Source organism: Aspergillus stella-maris, assembly GCF_047715825.1.
Source record: "Aspergillus stella-maris strain CBS 113639 unplaced genomic scaffold BDV14scaffold_36, whole genome shotgun sequence".
Taxonomy (NCBI): domain Eukaryota; kingdom Fungi; phylum Ascomycota; class Eurotiomycetes; order Eurotiales; family Aspergillaceae; genus Aspergillus; species Aspergillus stella-maris.
In genome coordinates, this window is record NW_027396830.1 from 293,151 (window position 1) to 313,077 (window position 19,927).

General features: G+C 51.2%; 8 protein-coding genes across 8 annotated transcripts; 3 read left to right on the plus strand and 5 right to left on the minus strand.

Annotated features, from left to right (window-relative positions):
* Positions 1 to 586: 586 nt before the first annotated feature.
* BDV14DRAFT_201327 (putative MFS transporter) lies at positions 587 to 2,496 on the plus strand (the record flags this gene model as incomplete). Its single annotated transcript, XM_073773735.1, has 5 exons — positions 587 to 1,013; positions 1,064 to 1,281; positions 1,329 to 1,609; positions 1,655 to 2,091; positions 2,153 to 2,496. The coding sequence occupies 5 exons, from the start codon at positions 587 to 589 to the stop codon at positions 2,494 to 2,496; spliced, it is 1,707 nt and encodes a 568-aa protein (XP_073627039.1).
* Positions 2,497 to 2,783: 287 nt separating this feature from the next.
* BDV14DRAFT_201328 (uncharacterized protein) lies at positions 2,784 to 4,109 on the minus strand (the record flags this gene model as incomplete). Its single annotated transcript, XM_073773736.1, has 1 exon — positions 2,784 to 4,109. The coding sequence occupies one exon, from the start codon at positions 4,107 to 4,109 to the stop codon at positions 2,784 to 2,786; it is 1,326 nt and encodes a 441-aa protein (XP_073627040.1).
* A 1,252-nt stretch (positions 4,110 to 5,361) lies between these two features.
* On the plus strand, positions 5,362 to 10,988 carry BDV14DRAFT_80756 (ankyrin repeat protein). Its single transcript, XM_073777569.1, has 6 exons — positions 5,362 to 6,334; positions 6,379 to 6,615; positions 6,667 to 6,988; positions 7,042 to 8,839; positions 8,887 to 9,893; positions 9,948 to 10,988. The coding sequence occupies exons 1-6, from the start codon at positions 5,414 to 5,416 to the stop codon at positions 10,946 to 10,948; spliced, it is 5,286 nt and encodes a 1,761-aa protein (XP_073627041.1). The 5' UTR covers positions 5,362 to 5,413; the 3' UTR covers positions 10,949 to 10,988.
* Positions 10,989 to 11,193: 205 nt separating this feature from the next.
* BDV14DRAFT_80760 (SDR family NAD(P)-dependent oxidoreductase) lies at positions 11,194 to 12,721 on the minus strand. The gene is made up of 6 exons (XM_073777570.1): positions 12,477 to 12,721; positions 12,070 to 12,430; positions 11,905 to 12,017; positions 11,815 to 11,837; positions 11,678 to 11,730; positions 11,194 to 11,608 (listed from the first exon to the last, which is right to left on the minus strand). The coding sequence occupies exons 1-6, from the start codon at positions 12,541 to 12,543 to the stop codon at positions 11,419 to 11,421; spliced, it is 807 nt and encodes a 268-aa protein (XP_073627042.1). The 5' UTR covers positions 12,544 to 12,721; the 3' UTR covers positions 11,194 to 11,418.
* Positions 12,722 to 12,963: 242 nt separating this feature from the next.
* BDV14DRAFT_80768 (major facilitator superfamily domain-containing protein) lies at positions 12,964 to 14,977 on the minus strand. The gene is made up of 3 exons (XM_073777571.1): positions 13,969 to 14,977; positions 13,666 to 13,921; positions 12,964 to 13,616 (listed from the first exon to the last, which is right to left on the minus strand). Exons 1-3 carry the CDS (start codon positions 14,795 to 14,797, stop codon positions 13,043 to 13,045), a joined length of 1,659 nt encoding a protein of 552 aa, XP_073627043.1. The 5' UTR covers positions 14,798 to 14,977; the 3' UTR covers positions 12,964 to 13,042.
* A 516-nt stretch (positions 14,978 to 15,493) lies between these two features.
* Positions 15,494 to 16,911, plus strand: BDV14DRAFT_80779 (alpha-ketoacid dehydrogenase subunit beta). Its single transcript, XM_073777572.1, has 3 exons — positions 15,494 to 16,123; positions 16,193 to 16,755; positions 16,804 to 16,911. The coding sequence occupies exons 1-3, from the start codon at positions 15,567 to 15,569 to the stop codon at positions 16,839 to 16,841; spliced, it is 1,158 nt and encodes a 385-aa protein (XP_073627044.1). The 5' UTR covers positions 15,494 to 15,566; the 3' UTR covers positions 16,842 to 16,911.
* A 74-nt stretch (positions 16,912 to 16,985) lies between these two features.
* On the minus strand, positions 16,986 to 17,741 carry BDV14DRAFT_201333 (uncharacterized protein; the record flags this gene model as incomplete). Its single annotated transcript, XM_073773737.1, has 1 exon — positions 16,986 to 17,741. The coding sequence occupies one exon, from the start codon at positions 17,739 to 17,741 to the stop codon at positions 16,986 to 16,988; it is 756 nt and encodes a 251-aa protein (XP_073627045.1).
* Positions 17,483 to 19,772, minus strand: BDV14DRAFT_209597 (arylsulfotransferase family protein; the record flags this gene model as incomplete). The annotated part of the gene is made up of 2 exons (XM_073775682.1): positions 17,483 to 19,249; positions 19,293 to 19,772. The coding sequence occupies 2 exons, from the start codon at positions 19,770 to 19,772 to the stop codon at positions 17,918 to 17,920; spliced, it is 1,812 nt and encodes a 603-aa protein (XP_073627046.1). The 3' UTR covers positions 17,483 to 17,917.
* Between the last annotated feature and the right edge of the window lie 155 nt (positions 19,773 to 19,927).

Consider the following 19,927-nt stretch of genomic DNA (forward strand, 5'->3'; position numbering starts at 1 on the left):
TAGCGACTCTATGGTCTCGCTTCCTCATTTTCTTACAGCCCTAAAGTATCGCATCTGAACAAAATACTGACAGGCAGATGTAACTATAGAAATACAGTCTTCAACTTGAACGAGATACCAGTATTCAAGAACAGTGCTGGAACCCGACAGCCAGATGTATCGGCATCCGGCAAAGCCAAGAGGCATCGCTCAAGATTGCCTTTCGCATCGGAGTTCAACTTTGAGCAGCGTTGGTTTTCGGCGATAGGATATCAAAGAACTCACTGGGCTAACAGAGGGTCTTTAGTCCTGCTACTATGTTAACGCCGAAACGCGGGGGAATGCTGGAAAGTGACGAAAGATGGCTGGATTGCGTGCTGAAGCGATGGCATCATCTGCGCCGCTGTCGAGCAATCCAACGATCTTAATACTGGCGCTTTGAGTCGAGGCTGCTGTCCTTATCTATAAGCCATTCTTGGCCAAATGGTGCAATTCAAATGATAACTCCGGTATAAGATCGGCAATCCGACGGCAAAGGTTGTACTCGCAGCAGGCAGCGACTTGGAGACCGCTCTGACACTCTTGAAATTTCGACGCAATCGCCAGAATGTCAACTGTCTACAAGTCCTCGAAAGCGCGGACTACGGTCTCAGAGCTTGATGGAAAGTCAGACTCTGCAACGACTGCTATCGCCTTCTCGTCCGACCTTGGCGAGCCGGTCGTTCGTACGCGCAAGTTCTTCTTCCAGCGCAAGGAGCGACTTGACCCTGAAGCCATTGCGACTCAGCCCTCTGTCTATGACAATCCAGATACCGCGAAAGAATATCAGCCGCGCGATGACTGGGAGAACATCCACCGATTTGATCCTACGGCGAGATGGACCTGGGGGGAGGAGACAAAGCTCATTAATAAGATCGATCTGCGCATCATGATCTTTGCCTGCGTGATGTTTATGGCGTTGGAGCTGGATAGAGCGAACCTTGGACAAGCTTTGACCGACAATTTCCTTGATGACTTAGGGCTGAACACGAATGGTATGCTCCTTTGTGGTTGTCACCGCCCAGAAACTGACGATTCTTGCTAGATTACAACCTTGGAAACACAGTCTTCAAGCTCTCGTTCCTCTGCGCTGAGCTGCCGTCTCAGCTGGTGAGCAAATGGATGGGACCTGATCGATGGATTCCCGCGCAGATCACATTGTGGTCTGGCGTCGCCATGGCCCAGTTTGCGCTTAGTGGACGAAGCTCGTTCCTTGCCTGCCGGGCCTTGCTGGGTATTTTGCAGGGTGGTTTCATCCCGGATGTAAGACTCTATTGATACCTTCTTGTACAACGTCGCTAATCATTTAGATCATCTTGTACCTGTCGTACTTCTACAAGCACCACGAGATGACGATCCGACTGGGTTACTTCTGGACAGCCATGAGCGTTGCGGATATTGGCGCCAGCTTCCTTGCTTTTGGTTTTCTCCATCTTAGAGGTGTACAGGGCTACTCTGGCTGGCGCTGGCTTTTCCTGCTTGAAGGTTTTCTCACCTTGATAATCGGTCTCATCGCCTTCATCCTCATGCCACCTGGTCCTTGTCAAACAGCCAACTGGGCACGGGGTAAAAAGGGCTGGTTCACAGAACGGTATGTCGCTACACCTTTAGGATGAATATTTCTAATATCCCACAGCGAGGAAGTCATAATGGTCAACCGAGTCATCCGTGACGACCCCAGCAAAGGCACAATGCACAATCGCGAACCCATCACACCGAAGCTCCTCTGGAAGAGCCTCTGCGACTTTGACCTCTGGCCAATCTACATCATCGGACTGACCTTCCAAACACCCATGACAACACCACAGCAATACCTAACGCTCACCCTCCGTGGTCTGGGCTTCGGCACATTCACCACAAACCTCCTCATCATCCCGAAAGAGATCCTGAACATAATTAACATGCTTCTCCTCTCGTACGCAGCCGAAGCAACGCAAGAACTAACCTTTATCTCAATCATTGGCCAAATCTGGGCCTTCCCATTCTTGATATACATCTACGTCGTCGATATTAATTCCGTCAATAAATGGGTCGTCTGGGCTGTCATGACACTTTTACTCGCCTACCCAAGCGGTATGTATCACTACCCTTTGATTTTTTTAACTCCAACTAATTCAAATACAAAATACAATAGCCCACCCAATCCAAGTAGGCTGGAACTCGCGAAACAGCAACACCGTCCGCTCACGCACTGTCTCCGCAGCAGTCTACAACATGTGCGTGCAATCATCCGGAATCATCGCCTCAAACATCTACCGCGAAGACGACAGCCCGCGGTACCTGCGCGGAAACCGCGTCCTTGTCGGTCTTATCTCTTCGAATATGGTCATCTACTCGTTGACAAAGGTATACTATGTTTGGCGGAATAAGAGCCGTGCGAGGAAGTGGGATGCTATGAGTGAGAGTCAGCAATTGGAGTATTTGGCTACGACTAAGGATGAGGGGAATAAGAGGTTGGATTTTAGGTTGGCGCATTAGATTGGAAGGGAGGGTAGTTGGGGATATATTCTGTTGTGCAAGGGATATGAGTTGTCTGATGCAGGGGTGTTTGCCTGTTCGTGGACAGTGTGGTATATATAGATCTCGCTCTTGTCATGTCTATATCTGGCTTGTTCAAATGGAAGAAAAGTTTCTACATTTATTGCACTGATGAGATCTTTAGATAACAGAGAATGGCGAACACGAACTGACATAGGCTACATTGACTACACATCGAGAAAATGAACTAGCAGCTGGATGTGAACACGGAAAGAAGACAACAACAACTAGCACAAGCCCCATTCCGAATCAGCAGCTGCAATTGCTTCATCAGCCAGCTTCACCAAGTCATCAATCCCAAGAAACTCGGCAGCCTTTTGTAAACTCCTCAAACTCTCCAACCCTAACCCCTTCTTCAACATCCCAGAGTGAAAAAACCCTTCCAGAATCATCAACGAATCCCCATTAACCTCATTACCAAGACGAACCTCATGCCTCCACGTAACCCTCTCCCAATCCAAATCACGGAAATACCGAGACCAATAGCACAAGATATCATCATATACATGGATATTGGCCCCGCCGCCAAAAACGCAAATACTGTCATTTTCACCGTCCGAGTCGATCAGCTTCAACCGGCGGAAGAGCGCTGACCTTGCAGATGATGGTTTGTTATTCTTGATTAGATCCCAGACCTCGTCCCTGGAGGGGTAGATAATCATCCAATATGGCTTGGAGATACTGTCAAGAACATCGTTTTCGAACGTGTCCGACTCGTCGAACTGAGTTAGACGGAGGTTCAGGTAGATGGGTAGAATCAAGCTGACCATACGGTAGGGGTTTCTTCCAAAAGCGAGAAATAGTGCTGACGATAGTGCTGCTTCACGATGATGCCGCATGTCAAGGGATGTAGGGTCTTGACGCTTATCAGACATGAGATGGTCGATGAGGGCCTTGGCAGCCTTGTCATTACCTTTGCGCACATGGTTCTCAAGATATTCCTGGAACTCCTCATGCGGGAAGTAACGGTACTCTGCAACCTTTTCAAACAGTTGCATTTGCCAATTCTTCAAAGCCCACTCCTGCACCTCTTTCAGGATCCTATCGCGCGAAGAACCCTGTTTATAACGGAAGATCTTTTCAGCGCTCGCGCCGAAATCAGGTTTAATCAAATGACCCAGCATATCCTCTGCTATAGTCTCATATCCATCCTTTACAGCATCGAAAAGCGCATCCCGAAGTTCCTCGTGGAATTTCCAGAACTTGTACGGGTGCCCGTAATAGCCGCTGTCTTCCCACTTCAGGGTCCCGGATCCGATCTTACCGGTGACTGTATTGTCGAATGAGACCATGTGGTCGAGATAAATGGGGATGAGGAGCTGGTAGCTCGCGACGTGCCCGCCTTTGACCACCTTCCGGAGCGCGTAAATGATATGGTCGTAGACGTTTTCGGAGGCCAGGATCTCGGGGAGGATGGTTTGCAGCTTTTGGATGTCGGATACTGCTTTCTTGATGTTGGGTACGAGTTGCATTTCGAAGAGGGATTCGATGTAGACGGCGTAGTCGGGGATGGTGGCGGCGGCCCAGACGGGTGCGGTCTTGCTTCGGCACATGTTGGGTTGATTGTAGAGATGGGATACAGGTTACAGAGTAATTGAATGATGATAAATGAGTGTGCAGACGAGGAGCAAGGTGCATGATGTTTTATACTCTCGAGGATAAAGCACGATGGCAGGAGACTACTTCTGGACATGCTAACTGAGCCGCCTCCGAGATAGTTAATGCTCTTTTCACCAAGCTCTAACAAAGAGGATGTTTTAGAGAACTAAAGCTCTTCTCTTCATTCAGATGGGAAAGAAAGCTGTTACAGTAGATTTCCTTTTACGGCGTCACAAATAACGAGTCCGCCAGCTAAAATAGAAACAAAGAACGGGGATTGTAACGTCGGAGTGAGCTCCACTAGCTGTCATTGATCTACCAGAGGAAACTGCGATACAAACAACAAACCAAAAAGATAAGTTGACGAAGGTCCCATTTGAGTATACGCCAAGCATAATAGGCTGCTAATGAATAGATTGTAATGCTCGGAATAGAATTAGACTCGGGAATACAGCTCCCCAAATATAGTAATAACTAACCAGAAATCATGAATAGAGTCTACGTAGGCTTGACTCATGATCATCGGAGCATCGGCCAGTGGTAACTCACCAGCTGCCCCAACCCATGGAACGAACACGACTCCAGACATCAATGAACCGACAGAGCCCGCACGTGGTGAGTGACTCTGCTGCCTCGGAGGCTAGGACCCTATATCTCTGGCTAATCTACTAGTTCAACAACAGTGAGGACTCTTCATGCCTCTTATTTGGTGTTTTGCATCTCTACAAAATCAAGCCCCGCTATTGAAATCGGCGCGTTGTGTGATGTAGTAAATGGACAGCCAAAAGCTTAACCCCCAATGTGTTGCTCCCAGTTCTACTACCTATGGAACAGAGTGGTTACTCTAATGATGCCAGAATGAGCAGAAGGTGACCTCCAGCTATTTATCAATGTACATGACAATGCATGTTGTGAAGCCAGTCAGAGGTAGCCGGAATTGTTGAATCAGGTCACTGGGATCCATTTGAACCATGGCCCGGCTTCCCAAGCACATGGCAGTGTCATGCGGTGGAACATGACGTCATATGACTAGGCATAAGCGCTGTGCCTGGCACGTGATGTGTTGTGCCTAGATCTCTGCCTAGTTTCTGCCTGAGATCTGAGGCATCAAGGACCCTTGCCTAGTGCTGCCTGCTTAGGAGTATTGCTTGGCGTCTGTATAAACATTGGATCCGCCGCCAACTTTAATTTCATGTCCATCTCAATCTCAATCTCAATCTTTGATTGTTCAATTATACCCCTTTTGTACAATTTCATCATGACTTCTCTTCCCCCCCTCCCCGCACAACACTCCCAATTCCTCCAATATGTCAACGCCCACCCAGACACTCCAATCCGGGATCTGGTGAAGCCATACAACGAGTACGACGCAGTCCTCCGCAAGATATACGCCCAAGAACCAAGCCATCCAGCAATTGCAAACGGTCTAGTCAACGTCGTCCCACTCTTCGATGCCAATGGCTCTACAGACCTGCGCATCCGAGCCCGCAACCTAGCATTGGAATCTGACGAAACCAAGACCAAGTATCTGATGCCCCTGAAAGACGAGCACCGCAAGACCAATGGTTCTCCCGCTGTTGTTTCGAATATCAAGGCGTTTCAGACGCACTTCAACATCTTCTCAGAGAGTTCCCTCAGTGACCTTGACTGGAATAATGTCGTTGCTGCGGGAAGTGCGGTGGCGACTTCCATCCTGCCTGTGCCTGAGAAGTACAGCGACTCTAAGCGTGGGATGCGGCAGTTCTACCACGAGGAGTTTGCGCCTGCATCTGACGTCGATTTGTTTCTCTATGGGTTGACTGAGGAACAAGCCATTGAGAAGATCAAGCAGATTGAGCGGTGCATTAGAGACTCTATCCTGACGGAGGTATCGACTATTCGCACCAAGAACGCTATCACAATTGTCTCACAGTATCCGACGCGCCATGTCCAGATCGTCCTGCGTCGATACAAATCAATTGCAGAGATCTTGACAGGTTTTGACGTCGATTGTTCCTGCGCTGCATATGACGGAAAACAAGTGTATCTTGCCCCGCGTGCCGTTGGCGCGTACATGACTCAAGTCAACCAAGTCGACCTGACTCGCCGATCACCTTCCTATGAGAACCGTCTGTCCAAGTACTCGCACCGCGGATTTGAAGTCTTCTGGCCGGACTTGGATCGCTCCCGGATTGACCCAGTAAGTTGATCGCATTGAAACGAAACCAGGTCTAATCAGAATAGTCCGTCTTCGAGCGCAGCTTCACCAGAACAGTTGGACTTGCACGCCTCCTTGTGCTTGAGAAACTTCCAAAGTCCTCTGATCGCGATCAGTACCTCGCGCAGCGTCGCAAGGAACGTGGACGGCCTCCAGTGCACACGTACTACCGGCCAACATTGCATGGGAACATCAAGAATGATTGGCAGGATGAAGTTGCAGAGTGGGTTGAAGAGGATGAAGTATCGGATTACCATACTTTTGTATGCCATCCTCATCAATTGTCGAGTCAAATGTACTAACTGCCCATCTAGACAATCCCTTACGGAGTCAAATTCCACGCTCGCAAGATCGAAAAGCTGCTCTACACCAAGGACCTCCTCCTCAACGCCGAATGGAACAAGCCCAAGGACCGCGAAGTCAATCTCCACCGACACCCTGCATTCTTCGGCAGCGCAAGCGACGTGATGCACGATTGTTGCGGATACTGTCCTAAGCCAAGCACACCCGAGGAAGAAGAGGTCGCGGCCGAAGAGAGCAAGATCTATATCTCCGGTGATATCTCATTCATCAGCGACAACCCGGGTCGACAGGAGATTGGCAGTTTCAATCCTATCACGGACACCGATTGGACTGGTATGTAACTATACCTTTACGTCCTTGATGAGATAGGATACTAATGGATATAGAAATGGCATACGTCGGCAACACAGAAGGTCTCTGTCAAGCAATCGTCGAAAACGACCTCGAAGACGTCCAGCGCTGGCTCAATCAGGGCGAGATCGACGTCAACCGCCGTGACCATACCGGCCGGACACCGCTTCATCTGGCGTGCATGACTTCCACGCCTGAAATCGTACAGATTCTGGTGGACAAGGGAGCCCGCATGATTGCTCGAGTTGCGGACGGACGAACAGCCCTGCATCTAGCGGCCGCACGAGGCAGCGTCGAAATCGTCCGAATCCTCCTAACAAAGAGCGAACAGAATGAAGAAGAGGAGTCCCGAAAGGAAGACGCTCGCAAAGAAGCCCTCAAAGCCGAGAAAGGTAATACCTCGCAAGAGGAAGACAGCGACGCAGAGATGATCGACAAACTCTCGGACTCGGATGACGACAACGACGACGACAACGACAAATACGCCCACTCCCACACAACAGGTTCCTTCGTCAAGATCACCAAGAACGAAGCAGAAGAGCAATCCCAATCCGCTGTGCCCGAAGACACAAACGACCAAGACCCAGACATCTACGACATCAACGTCCAATCCTGGGACAACAAGACCTCCCCCCTGCACCTCGCGATCCTAAACGGGCACATCGACGTCGTCGAAGAACTAGTCACCTCCTTCGGTGCGGACGCCCTCCTCCCCGTGAAACTCGTCCATTCCTACCGAAACGCCCCCCGCGCCGCAATCCTCTCCCTCGTCCTCGCAATGCGCTTACCGAAGGACGCCGCAAAGGCAATGACCGAGAAACTCCTGCAGGTTGGGGCATCCCCCGCGCAAGGAGACATGAACCACAAGACTGCATTGCATTACCTCTCTCACTACGGCCACCCTGATCTCCTGGAAGTCTACGCGCAGCACGACAGTCCCGGTGTGTCAAGGGCAATAAACCACCTCTCAACACAAGGATCGCACTACAGCTTCAGCGCAGAATCACCACTCACGCACGCTATAACCGTCAAAGACCGCAAGAAGATCACGACCCTGCTCGATATGGGCGCGCACCCATCCATCCAGATAGAAGAGTACATTAAGGCCGCGGAGACAATGGAGGCCGGAACACACTGGGGGAGCAGGAGCGTCTCGATGGACGAGCGCAAGAAGAACTGGCAGACGAACATTACGCAGCCTGTTATTCTTGCTATCGTGCAGGATATGCCTGCTGTCGCGAGCGAATTGCTTGCTCGGGGGGCGGACCCGAATACGCTTACTCCGGATGGGTATAAGGTTGTTCATGACCATTGGTCGCGGGGTAGTATGAGTGATTCGTCGCTGCTGAACTACGTGCAGAAGAAACTGGAGGTATTGAGGAAGTATAACGGGGAGAGAATCAACGTTGAGAAACCGAAGAATCTACTAAACCCTGATGATACGGCTTACCTTTCCTCCTTCAAGGACGGGTCATATCAAATGTGGGTTGCGAAAGCGCAACTGAAGCAGAAGCGCAGAGAGCAAGCGCAGCACGAGAAGAATTACGCCGAGGAAGTACAGGAGAAGAAGAACGGCGAGGGTCTCACACAAAAGCAGGCTGCTATTGATATATTGCGCGCAGAGTACGAAGTTCTCGAGGCTGATTTGTTAGCGAGGGGCGCGAAGACGTTCAAGGAGTTACATCCTGATGTTGACCCCCCTGCGAATCAGAATCGGTATAACCATCATTATAACCATCATAATAGTATGGTTGACGCGGAGCCGTGGAAGGTTCGGTTTGTGTTCCGCGCCATGAACTGCACTGATGAGATGACGGAGGGGTATATCAAGCTGTATGTTTCCCTCCCATATCACGAAATCACTACTAACACTTTGATAGATTCGAAGCAGCCTGGGCCGGCGACATCGACACAATCAAGTCCCTAACACTCACAAACTGGGGCCCCGACAAGGCATTTGCACCCCTCGAAATCGGCGTCCTGGATACGCGCAACTTCACGGCCTTCACACTTGCCATTCTCCGTCGGCATATCGAAGCTGCTAAAACTATCCTTGCTATTGCTATCACGCAGTACAAGCCGAATGAAAAGCCCAATAATACTCGGTACAGAATCATGACGGATGTCGATAGCGACGACGATATGTACTCTGATGCAGGATCAGACGATATTCAGCTTGATACGCACGTCATCGACGCGCAGTTCACAGTCGATAATATCGGGGAGGTCAAGAATGCCGTCGAGAGCAAGATCTCGCCTCAAACAGTCTTGCTGGGAAGATGCAGTATTGGGCCCTTCCTGAGGAAGTCTGAACGTCCTGACGACGGCAAGTCGAGCCTTGACGACCTAATGGAGTATGCTATTTGGATGGACGACGTCGAACTCCTCAAGCTCCTCATTACGCTCGGTCAGGAGCTCATGGCCCGAAAGAAAGAAGACCAGCAAGACAACCAGTCAACAATATACACACTCCCCCACAGCGACTTCATCATGGCCATCCGCCTCGGCCGTATCCGGTGTCTAGAGGAAATGATCAAGCGTACGGGCGCTGGTCTTCCGCTCGACAAGTTAGCCGCGAACAGCGGCGTCGAAATGAAGGAGAAACCAAAGTACTACCAGGGTCTCTCTGTCCATGGCAAGAAGCGCGCAGACTGGGCTGCTAGGGGTGGAGGCCAGCCTGTAACGCAGGCGATGGATATGAATCCGCCGTTGCTTCTTGCTGCGAAAGAGGGGAGTTTGGAGGTTGTTGAGTGGTTCTTGAGTACTGCGCCGGGACGGTACTATACTGAGTTCGCGAAGGCGCATCGCAAGGACGCGCGGTTGAAGAAGCTTGCCATGTCGAAGAAGGGATTGGAGCAGTCGATTTTGGAGTGGTTGGATTCGAGGCGTTAGTTCTCCCGTCTTTTATACGTTTTTCTCTTTTGTACTGACCATGTTACAGGCGACCTGGTCCTACACTGCGCTGTCCTCGCGCCGCAAACCGAGGCTTCTCATCGTCTTATAAAGTATCTCGCCGCCACTCACCCTCAATACCTCGAGGTCAAGTCCCTTGATGACTACACTCCTCTGGCGATAACATTCCAAACACACAAAGCCACCTTTGCACGAACCATCCTTGAAGCCGGCGCAAACCAGACCGTCCGCGCAAAGGACGGCATGAACCTGGTGCACCTCGCGCTTAACTCGATAGTGACCCCCAAGGACGCATGCCTGGACACAATGCTGAGTCTTATCGACCCACGCCTTGTCCCCTCGATGCTCATCGAGCGATGCTCCGCCAACCCCGGCTCTCTCACCCCCCTAGCCCTCTGGATGGCCACCAAGTACCACTCCGGCCTCGTTGACGCCATAGCAACAAAAGACTTATCTCTCCTCCTCGACCTCGCGGACAACACACAGCCAGGCCAAAAGCACCTCGAGCTCCTCGACGGTTCAGGCAACACAGTCCTTCACAACGCGGTCAATGCCCAGCACGGTCTACCACTGCAACTCTTCCTCTCCCGCCGTCCAGACCTCCTCCACCGCGAAAACGCAGTCGGTACTACACCCGCCGAATTAGCAGAGAACAAATGGATCGGCAAAATGACCTCTGACCCTCCGTCCGCACCCTCACGAAACTTCCGCGATCTGCACTCCTGCGGAATCCTAGGCAAATCACCAAAGGACTTCAGCAAGCGCGAAGACGAACAGGTCATCGAGCGAAAGAACTGGACAGAGCGGGACATGTACAATCTGTGCAAGTCAACAAACGCAGAGGGTCGAAGCGGTAAGAGGAAGCTGGTTAGCCTGTTTGATGCAAATGAGGTTGCGAAGAGGTTGGCGTTGGGTGCGCCTGGTGGGAATGGTGGGTTTGCAAGCAGGAGGTATAGGAGGAGACGGGCCCGGTTCAATGGTGAGGAGGAGGAATGTGCTGCTGGGGATGAGGTCAGTCAGTGGCTTTAGGGTTGGGTTATGTCTTTCTGGGGTTTGTTGTATTTAGGAGTTGATAATGAATTCATTGCGATGTTGTCAAAGTTTCGACTAGCATATTGTCCCGCGAGAAGGGACTTTGTAATGCGATCAATCAGATATAAGCTCTAGAGCCCGAAAACAACACGGGATAGTCAAAAGAGCGATAAATTCTTACGAGAAAAGTCAAACATCAGCAGCAGGACATAGTAGGTGGATAATGGGAAGGAGCTTGCAGGCCGGTCAAAGGATGCTGTAAGCCCCGTCGTATGAGAAAAAAGCGACCATTCATCGCAGTTGTCTGATATGGGCTACTTGTACTGGGCGGCCGGTGGATTAGCAATAGAAAGGAGCGACCTGCTACTGAACTGGCAACAGCGGAAGAGGCTGTCATGGCCCCAGGCATGGAATAGTCCTCGAGTTCGCTCTGAACGCCGAGCTTTCCTAAATACGCATACTCAATATCAAGCAGTGTACCCCCCATCAACAACCAACGCCGCAGCACACATATAACTGCTCATTCTCGAGCTCAGAAACAGCACCGCATCCGCAATCTCCTCGGGCCTAGCAGGCCTTTTCAGAGGCGTCTTCTCAATTTCCGCAGCTAGCGCGCCGGTTTCGAGGCCTTTTTGGATGAGGGGGGTGTCGACGTAGCTGGCATGGTACATTAGCGGCCTGTCTTTGGAACTTATTGAGCATGGTCCTTGGCGAGGTGAGGCCTACCCGGGGCAAATGGCATTAATGCGGATTCCGTGGTCCGCGTAGGTTTTTGCATCCTGTCTTTATCAGATATGGTACTAATTCATTTGGATTGAAGGGCACATATTCATTGAAAATGTTGGCGAGGGAAGGTTACATACCACTTTCGATATCGCTACCACAGCTATTAAAGGATATGTATGTGTTAGCAGGACCTTAGGTAGGTAAAGTATTTCTAGAAGTTAACGTACCGTGTTTTGACGCAGCATACGCGACAGCTCCCATCGACCCAGGCGAGGCTTTGACGCCAAACATGGATGCAATATTGACTATGATACCGCGCCCCTCATATCCAGGTCGTAACCTTGTTTCAACTCATCAGCATTTTAAAACCCAGGGGAATGATGGTGACAAACTCCTGCGTCAACATCTGCTTCACAACCCACTTGTCGCAAAGCATGACTCCCGTCTGGTTAACATCAATGACAGCTTGCCACCCCTGTAGTTCCAGATCATGCGTCCCGCTTAAGGGGCCACTGATCCCCGCTCCATGGATCGAGATATCAATCCGGCCAAATTTCTCGGCGGTAGATTGTACGGCCGCTGCGATTTGATCTTCCTTTGTTACGTCGACTGTGAATGTCTCTATTTTGATGTTCGGGTAGGCAGAGGTGAACTTAGCATGGACTGCTTCAAGATTAGATATGCTGACGTCGGCGAGAGCAAGATTCTCGATGCCATTCTTCGCAAAGAGATGGGCTACGGATTTGCCGATTCCTGGTGTGGTTAGCGGTTGCTATTCCTGCTGGTGGGTCGATCGTACCTGAGGCGCCGCCGGTTATAAATGCGGTCCCGGAGACGTAGCAGGGGGGCTTGACTGATTCTGTCATGGCGCGCTGTGAATATATTTTATAGATCTATGGACCTCAGTATTGGTGCTCGAGCAGATTTCTGTCTGGACAGCGCTGGTTATATGGAAGATAAAGAGGGGTCGGCTTTGGATGCGGGGATGCGCGCCGAGGTAGACTACGTCAGACAAGGCAATGCATCCTTGAGTGGGGTTTCCTTAAGATCTCAGTGTTCAAGCATCAAAGCCAGGCATACTAAGGTTTGGAAAGACCTTGGCCGGTCCTGGCTTGTCGTACACAGACCGGAGTATAGTTGTCGCCGGATGCTTCCTATTGGGGAATGGCGGGGAATCTACCTGCATGGCAATGCGGTTCTTGGCCAACCGTGATGTGCCGTTCGTCCCTCGCTACAGATGTGTAGATGATACCTATACTGCACTATATTCATTGGTTTGTGTTGCTCTATAAATGAATTGTTGTTTCCACGAGGGGCGCGGGAAGGCTAGAACGAAGCAAACGGAGCATCCCTTGAGTTGAAATTTCAAGCATCTGGCGGCGGGTCGCCTGATTTTTTCTTTTCCTGATCAATACCACTCACAGGCTGGGCATCGGACGCCTGTTTTTCCTTTGGTTGAAACTGTCCATCATTTTGCTGCTCCTCGTCCGGGTCCTTGGGTCTCTCCAGCCCCCGATCCCGAATAAAGACACACAGTAGAAAGCAAGCGCCGATGAGCGGAACCTGTAGGATAAAGATCGCCCTAGATGCCGCCACATAGGCATCAAGAATTGAAATCCACTCTACGTCGGATATTCCATCCCGTGATGGAAGCGAGTATGTTGAATGAGAAAGGTTCTTGTATCCCTCCGGTAGGTTCGATCGGAGAACGGCCTGAAGAACAGCAGCAGACACGGCAAGCCCAACTGCACCGCCGAGACAACGGAAGAAATTTCGATCGGATATCACGACGGCGCGCTGGGATTTGGTGCAATGGGCCTGGCAGGCTATCATTGTGGGTTGGAAGGTGCTTCCTATCCCGACGCCTGCGATTCCCACTGTGACGGCGATAACGGCCGGGCTCGTTGTTCGATTGAAGCGAATCATCAGACCGGCGCCACTGCAATGTTTAGCACGGTGAAGTCTCAACAGATGCTGAAATTACTCACAGCGTCCACATGCCGAAACCGAACCAAATCAGTTCGCCATACCGCTTACGGCGCGAAATGTACTGACCCGATGTGATGGACGTAAGAGAATGACAGACCATCATCGGGCATGTCAAGGCAGCTGATACAATCGGGCTCCAGCCGCGGGCATTCTGGTAGTACAGAGGCAGGTAGTAGAGATAGGCTTGATAGACGCCTCCTAGAAGGAATGTTTGGAGGAACAATGCACATATAACCTTGTTCTTAAACAAGACGACTAGAAAATGTCAGCTTGCGACACATCGACGATCGAGCATCTCCTACCTGGGAGCATTGGAAGAGCGGCAACTTTCCATTCGATTAAAACAAATGCAACCATCGCGCAACAGCCAATAGTGAGCATGCTAATAACCAGTGCAGAATCCCACTCAAAGTAGGATCCACCCCCGGATATGGGAATGAGCAGGAGTATGACGGCGGCAGACGACGCCAAAATTCCCCAGTGGTCGATGCGCTTCACACTGGCAGAAAGACTGTCCCTTTTGTGCGTGTTCGGGATCAGGAAGTAACCCACTACTGCCGAAATAGCAGCCAGTGGAGCTATAAGCCAAAAGAACCCTCTCCAGGTCGACTTCATGATGAAGGCAGCGCCGACGAATGGTCCGATGATGTTTCCCAAGCCCATGGCCGCACCCAGAATGCCTTGATACTTGCCACGTTGTTGCAATGTCACGATATCAGATACAATAATCATTGTCAAGGAAGTAACGCCTCCACCTGCTATACCGGCGATTCCCCGAAAGACGTAGAACATGGCGGGATCAACCGAGACACCGCACAGCACATCGGATATGGCAAGGAGAACGAGTGCTGAGAGGTAAATGACCTTGCGGCCGAAAATATCAGACAGACGACCATATAGAACTGTAAAGGTGGTATTGGCGATCAATGACGAGGTACCAGCCCAGGAGATGGTATTTTGCGCCTCCAAGTCGTTGGCAATGTTAGGAAGCGTGACGCTGATGCCATTCTGATCGACGAAGGTTATAAGCAACGAGATTGCTAGACCGGCAAAAACGATCAGAAGCTGCGTTCGTGGAAGGATGTTTGTCTGATCATGCAGAGCTCTTTCGGCTGCACGCTGGCGATCCATAGCCTGCAATTGAGTCGCCGCGCTCCATAAACGCTAAGTGATATCGAAGTCGTTCTTATGAAGGCAGCATACTTGGTTTCCAAGATTACGGTCTCGGCAGTAGGGACGACATACAGGTGAAGTGAGTCACTTCAAATCCAGGCACGAGTTGCGATAAAAAGGTTGGCCAGGCGGCATCGGAGGGATCCTTGGATCAGCGTGTGGGAATATCTTTACCCTGTTGACGTTGTCCCCACATCCAGCATCACAGCGTCTCGACACTCGAGTGTCGATGCACTTGCTAGCTGCCTTGATAAACAACAACCTATCAAAAATGCTAGATAGGCCATTGAAAGCCAATAATGGCAAGGCAGTTGGCATGTTAGGAGACGAATGCTGCGGCAGCATGGCCCACTGGGGTCGAGACTCTGCTTCTAGACGGGTACATAGGCGAACACGAGGGATCGGTTAGAACCGATAGAACGATATGGAAACATGTTTTTAGCAACGTTCGAGATCGAAATTCCGGTCTCGCAATTGTAAATGGTGGTCCATGATTCGTGCTTCGGTCTTGAAAGCGCTCTTGTTCGGAGTCTGGCCGAGAGACTGTAGATGCACGTGATGTCCCTGAGATCTGATCAGGTGATCCACTGCCATCTTTCTCAGGCACTAAATCCGCTCGGCTATCCACGGCCTTCCCCGCATGATGTCGGAGTTTAGGAATCTGGGGAGATAAAGCAGTCAACACCATCCCTTCTCTTCCTTCTATCCTCACACCTTCATATTCACAATGGCCTCTATACTACGACAACATCACATACCCCGGCTCCTTAGCCGGGCCTTGTCAACCGCCTCCTCCTCCTCATCTCGCCTCAACCTCCCTATTGACTACAAATCAACACCCCTCCTCCACCACACGCCCTCAACACTCTCTTCCAGCTTGAACCTCCCGCCCTCATCAACATCCAAATCGCTCAACCTCTACCAAGCCATAAACTCCGCTCTCCGCACGGCCCTCCAAAAAGACAACAAAGTCATGCTCTTCGGCGAGGACGTTGCGTTCGGCGGCGTATTCCGGTGCAGCATGGATTTACAGACTGAATTCGGGAGCGAGCGCGTATTCAATACACCATTGACAGAACAAGGGATAATGGGATTTGCGATTGGTGCTGCAGCAGAGGGGATGAAGCCCGTTGCGGAGATCCAGTTTGCAGACTATGTTTTCCCGGCCTTTGACCAGATTGTCAATGAGGCGGCAAAGTTTCGGTATAGAGAGGGTGCAACGGGTGGGAATGTAGGTGGGTTAGTTGTCCGTATGCCATGCGGTGCTGTTGGGCATGGTGCTTTGTAAGTCTCCCTTTTCTTTCACAGTAAACTGGTTCTACTAGCACGGGTGACTGATATATATTTTGGTAGATACCACTCGCAATCACCCGAATCCCTCTTCGCACACATCCCCGGCCTCCAAGTCGTCATGCCTCGCTCCCCCTCCCAAGCAAAAGGCCTCCTCCTCTCAGCTATCTTCGAAAGCCGCAACCCCGTCATCTTCATGGAACCGAAGGTCCTCTACCGTGCGGCCGTCGAACACGTACCAAGCGAGTACTACACAATTCCGCTGAACAAAGCCGACATCCTGAAAGAAGGGAAGGACGTCACGATAGTTTCCTACGGACAACCACTATACCTCTGCTCGGCGGCCATAGCAGCAGCTGAGAAAGCACTCGGCGTCAGCGTGGAACTTATTGATCTGAGAACGATATACCCGTGGGACAGACAGACAGTGCTGGAGAGTGTCAAGAAGACGGGGAGAGCAATCGTCGTGCACGAGAGTATGATGAATTATGGGGTCGGTGCGGAGGTCGCTGCTACGATCCAATCGGAGGCATTCTTGAGTCTTGAGGCGCCGGTTAAGAGGGTTGCGGGGTGGAATACGCATACGGGGTTGACGTATGAGAAGTTGATTCTTCCGGATGTTGCGAGTGAGTATTTCTTTCGTTTTTCGAGTGATGCCTGCTAACTGGTTACAGGGATATATGATGCGATTAAGCAGACGCTTGAATATTGAGTTTAGCATGAGCACATTACAGTTCGATACCACGCACAATGCGATAATAGCAATAGAGCTAGAAATCATACATATACTGGGCGAGTAATTGGGTATCAAGTATAAACAGTAGACGCCTCACAGTAACGGGTCTCTTTGTATCAACTATTGAGCACAGCAAGACGAGGCATTCTTCACCTTCACCGGACAAGGAGGCGACGGTTTATCCACGGTTTCTGACGCGCTGTCCGCCTGGAAATCTGGACTCGCTGCCCGCAACCGAGTAAGCTGTTCCTCCTGAGCATCAATAATCACCTTCTGAGCCTTGACAAGATCCACCAGATACAACATATCAGCAGCAAGAGTGTCAGCCATCTTGCCGGACCCAGTAAGACCAATGTCCTCTTTTTCAATAGCCGCCGCAATTGTAATGATGCCATCCACGCTGCAAACTAATCCACTGAATCTCATAGCCGCCAGTATCCCCCTCAGTATCCGTCTAGACATACCATCGGTCAAGCTGCGGACAAAGTACCCGAGAGCGACGGGACGATGCCGTTCAGGAAGAGATGACGCAAGCTGCCGAAAGCCCTCTGCGTGCTCTGACAATGCACAGTTTGCTTGATCCAGGACAAACAGTCTCTCGAGGTTGAGAAGATATTGCGGAGGAGGTCCGGCCTCGGGAAACTCGTCGCAGACAGCTTTCACAATCGATGTTCGACCGGACTGGATATCGGCGATTGTAGACTGGTTGTGGTGTTCGAGGATGGCGAGGAATCGTGATCTTGTTTCTGCCTTAGCTGGCTCGATGTCTTTGGAGTCTGAGCTGGATTGTGCGACTGCTTGGTCGAATACGGTGCGGCAGAAGGAGTTGACTTCTTGCTGGAAGCTGTCTTTCGGAGTGCGCTTCAAGGAGTCCATTGCGGAATTTCGCTCATGGGAAATATGTGGATGGCTCGGTGAAAGTCGGCGTGAGAAACCTCAAGGTTGGGATGCATCGAAGAGACCCCGTTATGTGCCGGGAACCCATTCTTCCTAATCAGGAAGGAGCTACGGTAGCCTTGCACGTGCCTTCCGAATACATTCCCCGTCAGAAATCAGGAAGACGCACCATCGCCGCGCTCGAACCCGACTAGTTGATATTCGCTCCAACGCCACGGTCGTCTGCCCTGAGAACGACGCAACCTACAGACCCGAGACAACGCGGCAACAAGACCGCAGGCACCGGCGACCAGGGCGATTCCCACAATCCAGTGTTCGGCATCAAGCACTTCGTCAATAGCAGAAGACTCGGCTTCGCGCTGTAGAGGGTCAGTCACCCCAAGAACATTTCCATCTGCATCCAAAGCTGCCAATCGGAAAAGGGGATTGTCGAGCTCAGCCGGCAGCACGATTTCCGTCTCAAACCCGACCTTGGCAAAGGTGTCGACTATCACAACGGCATCACCCTCTGGAGACCGGATGTTGGATTCTCTGCCGTCACCCCACGATTCAAGCCGCCAGCTTGTGACTTCGGTCGCTCCGTTCCAGCTCACGTATGCCGTGTCTCCCACCACAGCAGCGTCGGGCCGAGTCTGGGGGTTTCCAATCCATTCACCTTTGAAAATCCGGTAAGAAACCACGCGGCCAAAGTCGAAGAACGCAGATGCTCCAAAATGTACATTGCACTCCAGTTCACCGTCTGCGCTGAATTGACTGAATGCCGCGCTGTGACCCCACCCAACGAGAACGCGACCGCTGTAATCCAGAATCTGGACGTTGCCTTGAGATACCGTCTTGATGTGAGAGGGATGGTAATAATCGGCAAGCAGTGTTGCCTCGCGCTTGGGAATGTCGAGGTGGATCACCATCCCACGGCTGTCGGCGTCAGGGTCGGCATGCGCATGCGCTGAGTTGTCGAACAGCGTCAGGATGCTACTTTCCTCGTGCCAGCGAGCGTCATGCTGCCACGAGAAGTCGGTCGCCTCGCCATCTGAAAGATCCACAAACTCGTTGGTCTTCCCTCCAAGTGTCCAGAGGATTTCGCCAGTATACTGTGAGATACCGGCGACCATATGCAAGTGCCGACCAGAAATGATATAATTTCCCTCTGAATCCTTGTCGACACTGTTGATATGGAACCAGTCAAATGCCGAGTCTCGTTCCTTGCCGGTGTTTCCTGTGAACTTTTCAAAAGTGCTGCTGATAGGGAAATGTTCCGATGCCCGCCATTCGAATATCAACTGTCCAGTTGCAATGTCAATCTCTTGGATAAGACAGTCGTGCAGCCAACCAATCTCCGGACCACCGACTGAAGAGAGATCTGCGAGCGTCGGGTCGTATATCGTCACAAGAGCCGTGTTGTCGGGGGTGATGTTGAATTCGTGCAAGTCGCCGCCGTAGTCTCCGACCGGGTTGATCACGTAGCGAACGGTATATGTTGAATCAAGCTGAGACGTCAGTTACCGTAAAGAGATACTCCAAGCGACATACCATATACCACGACCCATAGCCCCTGCTATCAATCTGGCTTCCTTCCCAGTAGGTCAGATAATCTTGCCCCTGGTACTGCTGGACCTTGAAGTCTTGAGTTGTCTCCCAATTGTGCTTCATCCATACAAGCTCCCCCTGCGCATTCATGATCATCGGGCCCGGCTGCGCGACAGAATCCCCGCGCGGTGTAAGGAAGGTATACCGCTGGTCGCATCCAGTGCCATTCTGCGCTTCTGTGATTTGCACCACGGGCGACTCATACTCGAATGAGACGTACCCTCGTGAGGGCCCGAAACCGTATGCGCCAAGGTCATACCAGCTCAAATTGCTGTGAAAGTCGAACCGCTGCAGCTGTGGGACAACAAAGTGGTAGAAAAGATAAAGGCCGCTCACAGCAGCACTCCCTATAACAAGCCATAGGAACGAAAGCCTCGGCTCGAAGCGACAGCGCGATAGGCAACCCCAGATCGAACGAGACATGGGGTCATTGCTGGACAAGGACAATCGTTACTCGAACTCATCCTCGACAGGGAGCGATGGTAGATAAATGGCATGCCATGACGGCCAATGCAACAGGCTGACGCAGGCCCCATAAAGCCACGCGGAATAGGATCATGGTCGCGGTGCTAAGGGGC